Source organism: Cynara cardunculus (genome assembly GCF_001531365.2).
Source record: "Cynara cardunculus var. scolymus isolate 2C chromosome LG 8, CcrdV1, whole genome shotgun sequence".
NCBI classification, from domain to species: Eukaryota; Viridiplantae; Streptophyta; class Magnoliopsida; order Asterales; family Asteraceae; genus Cynara; species Cynara cardunculus.
In genome coordinates this window covers 21,936,544-21,939,447 of record NC_037535.1, presented here as the reverse complement: position 1 = coordinate 21,939,447, position 2,904 = coordinate 21,936,544, and the positions used below count along the sequence as shown (strand labels likewise).

The following is a 2,904-nucleotide window of genomic DNA, read 5'->3' as shown; positions in this document are numbered from 1 at the left end:
TTGAATTAAAAAATTAGACAAAAAAATATGAATTTTAAATAGTTAATTTGATACTAATACCGATATATTTTTGTTAAAATTTTATGATATCTTCAAATTTATATTTTATTCAAAAATAAAAATATAATCGCTTTTTTTAAAATCACATAAGATCATACTATAACATCGACTGATATAAAGAATAAAGTGAAATATTAAAATCAATATGTATCTCGCTACATTGCGCGAGTATCCTTCTAGTATATAATAACACGTATGAAAATACAATGTTTTTCACATGTGAGACATTTAGGATTGCTTTGTGTGTGGAAAAAAAACAATGTTAGAATATTTCACATATGAGACAACATTGTATAAACATTGCATTTTCATACATGTTTATAAAACAACAATTTATTTGTAAGTTTATACGAATCATTGAATTTGTAAAAGGGCAAATTGCATGAAAAAGTAACGTACTTTAACTTGATTCTTATTTTGGGTAACGTACTTTCAAAACTTTCATTTTGGTACCTAAGATGTAAAGTTTTAAACATTTAAGTACCCGGGTAACTGGTTGAAGTATTAACCGATTATCATGTTGATGTGGCGAGTGATGTGATATCCAACTCGGTATTATTTGCTAACGTGGTCAGTGACATGGATTTTTTTAAATATAAAATTAGTCTTTTTTTTAATCTAATTTTAGTCTTCAAGTGGTTACCCAGTTATTTAAATGTTTAAAACTTTACATCTTAGGTACCAAAATAGAAGTTTTGAAAGTATGTTACCCAAAATAGGAATCAAGTTAAAATACTTTACTTTTTCATGCAATTTGCCCTTTGTAAAAATAACTCTACAAATGGATGTCATAAAAATTTAGTGTTGGATATTTTACCGTGTAAGGTTTGTTTCGTCTTGTGTTTTCTTTTGAGTGAATTACACCGGTGGTCCCTGTGGTTTGTTCAATATTTAGATTTGATCCTTAAAACAAACTATTATAAACTAGTGATCCATAACTTTTCATTTTTATAACATCTATGCTCCCTCCGCTTAACACTGTTAATAAGTTGCCGTTAAGCCTGTTCATGTGCCCCAACACCGGTCAATTTACTCATGATTGGCTTCCCCAATTCCTACTTGATCTTTCACAATCAAGAACCCGAATTTGTTGTATGAACCCATATTCAAATGGATTTAGACACAAATTTATGAACATCAAACCTTAAATCAACAAAAAGATTGATGCAAAACCTAAAATCAAACCCAGGAAATGATTGAAAAACAGAGGCTATACCTTTGAAATCTAAAAAATCTATACATACATACATCCGAATTCGGAAAGATCTCTAAAATAAGATGTTATACAAATCCATCATCAAAACCCAAAATCAGAACTTAAAATCTAAAAATCAAAACCCTGGTTCTGTGACCTTCTCTAGTTTGTCGTTGAACCTTGGAAAAACCCAAAATCATTATTGTCCTCTAAATTCAAAATTTCCTCCGTTGGGATTGAATTTAGGATGTAAAAAGGGAAGTGAAGTTTTCATTTAAAGTAATTAATCATTTTGAGTGACTGTTACTCCTTGAAAGAAAAAAACCCAACAGATTGTGACCTTCTCTCGATCCTTGCTTCGTTTTGATGTTCCCCTTGAAAAAACCCAACAGATCTGTGACCTCTCCCGATCTCCCTTTTTAGTCGTTGTAGTTTGTTAAAAATTGCAAATGTCATCTTTGTGGTTTTCATCCTCTTGGTTAGCAATTAATTTCTATTTTTGTCCATGAGGTAAAACACTAATTTTAAGTAAGATGTATTAAAATAAAAATGAATTATAAATCACGAAGATAAAAAAAACAATAAAATTGATGAATTCTAAATCATGGGAATGAAAACCTTAATTTTAAAATCATATAAATGAAAGTAGAAATTTTCAATGAAATATAAGCACTAAAAACATAATTTACTCTTTAAATTAATATATATATATATATATATATATATATATATATAGACTTAGGATCATATATATATATAGACTTAGGATCATATGAGACCAATAGTTTTTCGTGAGACCCGTAAGACCAATTCTTAACCCTTGAATTAGATCTACAATCTGACAATCTAAACATTCATAAACGCCACGAGACTTCTTAATAATCACAAAATTGTCATCGTGCAATTTAGATCATTAGATCATTAACTAATAAAGTTGATCAATGAATATAAATTGGTCTTACGGGTCTCACGAAAACAACATGATCTCACGTGAACCCAACCCTATATATATATATATATATATATATATATATATATATATATATATATATAATTTCAAGGTCAAGAAGATACATAAAAAAAAGTCCAATTATCGTTTTTTACTTTATTAAATTTGTGGCTCCCATTTAGATTCTGCACTCAAAAAATGTGTCCCACCAACACATTCTTATTTCAATTTGCACCATTGACTCTAAATTTCTGATAGTGATCATTTTTGACTTGGTTTTTTGCAGGTTACAACGGTTGTATTTATCCTGGTGGAATATGAGCCTTTTATTTAACTCTAAAATTAATTTTGCATCATAATTAATTATTGATATATGAAAGACCCTTTTTAACACTTCAATTGTTAAAATAAGGCAATCGATAGATGTTGTAACTATAACTACTTGACGATCTTGTTTTTATTATTTTGTAAATCGTATTGGTGTTTGGTTGCCCAAAACTTATACTACCACCAAGTGCTGCTTTCATGATTATTCAAAGTTTCGATACTTGGAGATATATATCTATACTATATTATAAAGCATTTGACAAAAACTATTAAAAATCACTTTTTATGCGTAAAGTACTGTTTATTGATGCATATTACTTAAAACTCAAGATTGCAAGTAGATTGTGTGTAAGTATAACTTATTAAAGCTCTA

The 2,904-nt window shown here is 28.4% G+C and overlaps 1 protein-coding gene across 1 annotated transcript in view; it reads left to right on the top strand.

Annotated features, from left to right (window-relative positions):
- The window catches only part of LOC112516643 (glucan endo-1,3-beta-D-glucosidase), a 9,022-nt gene extending 6,309 nt beyond the window's left edge, over window positions 1–2,713 (top strand). Inside the window, exon 6 of the mRNA XM_025123807.1 lies at window positions 2,491–2,713. Coding sequence (XP_024979575.1) covers window positions 2,491–2,525 — 35 coding nt within the window. The 3' untranslated portion in view covers window positions 2,526–2,713. The remainder of the gene's footprint in view (window positions 1–2,490) is intronic.
- The last annotated feature ends 191 nt before the right edge of the window (window positions 2,714–2,904 follow it).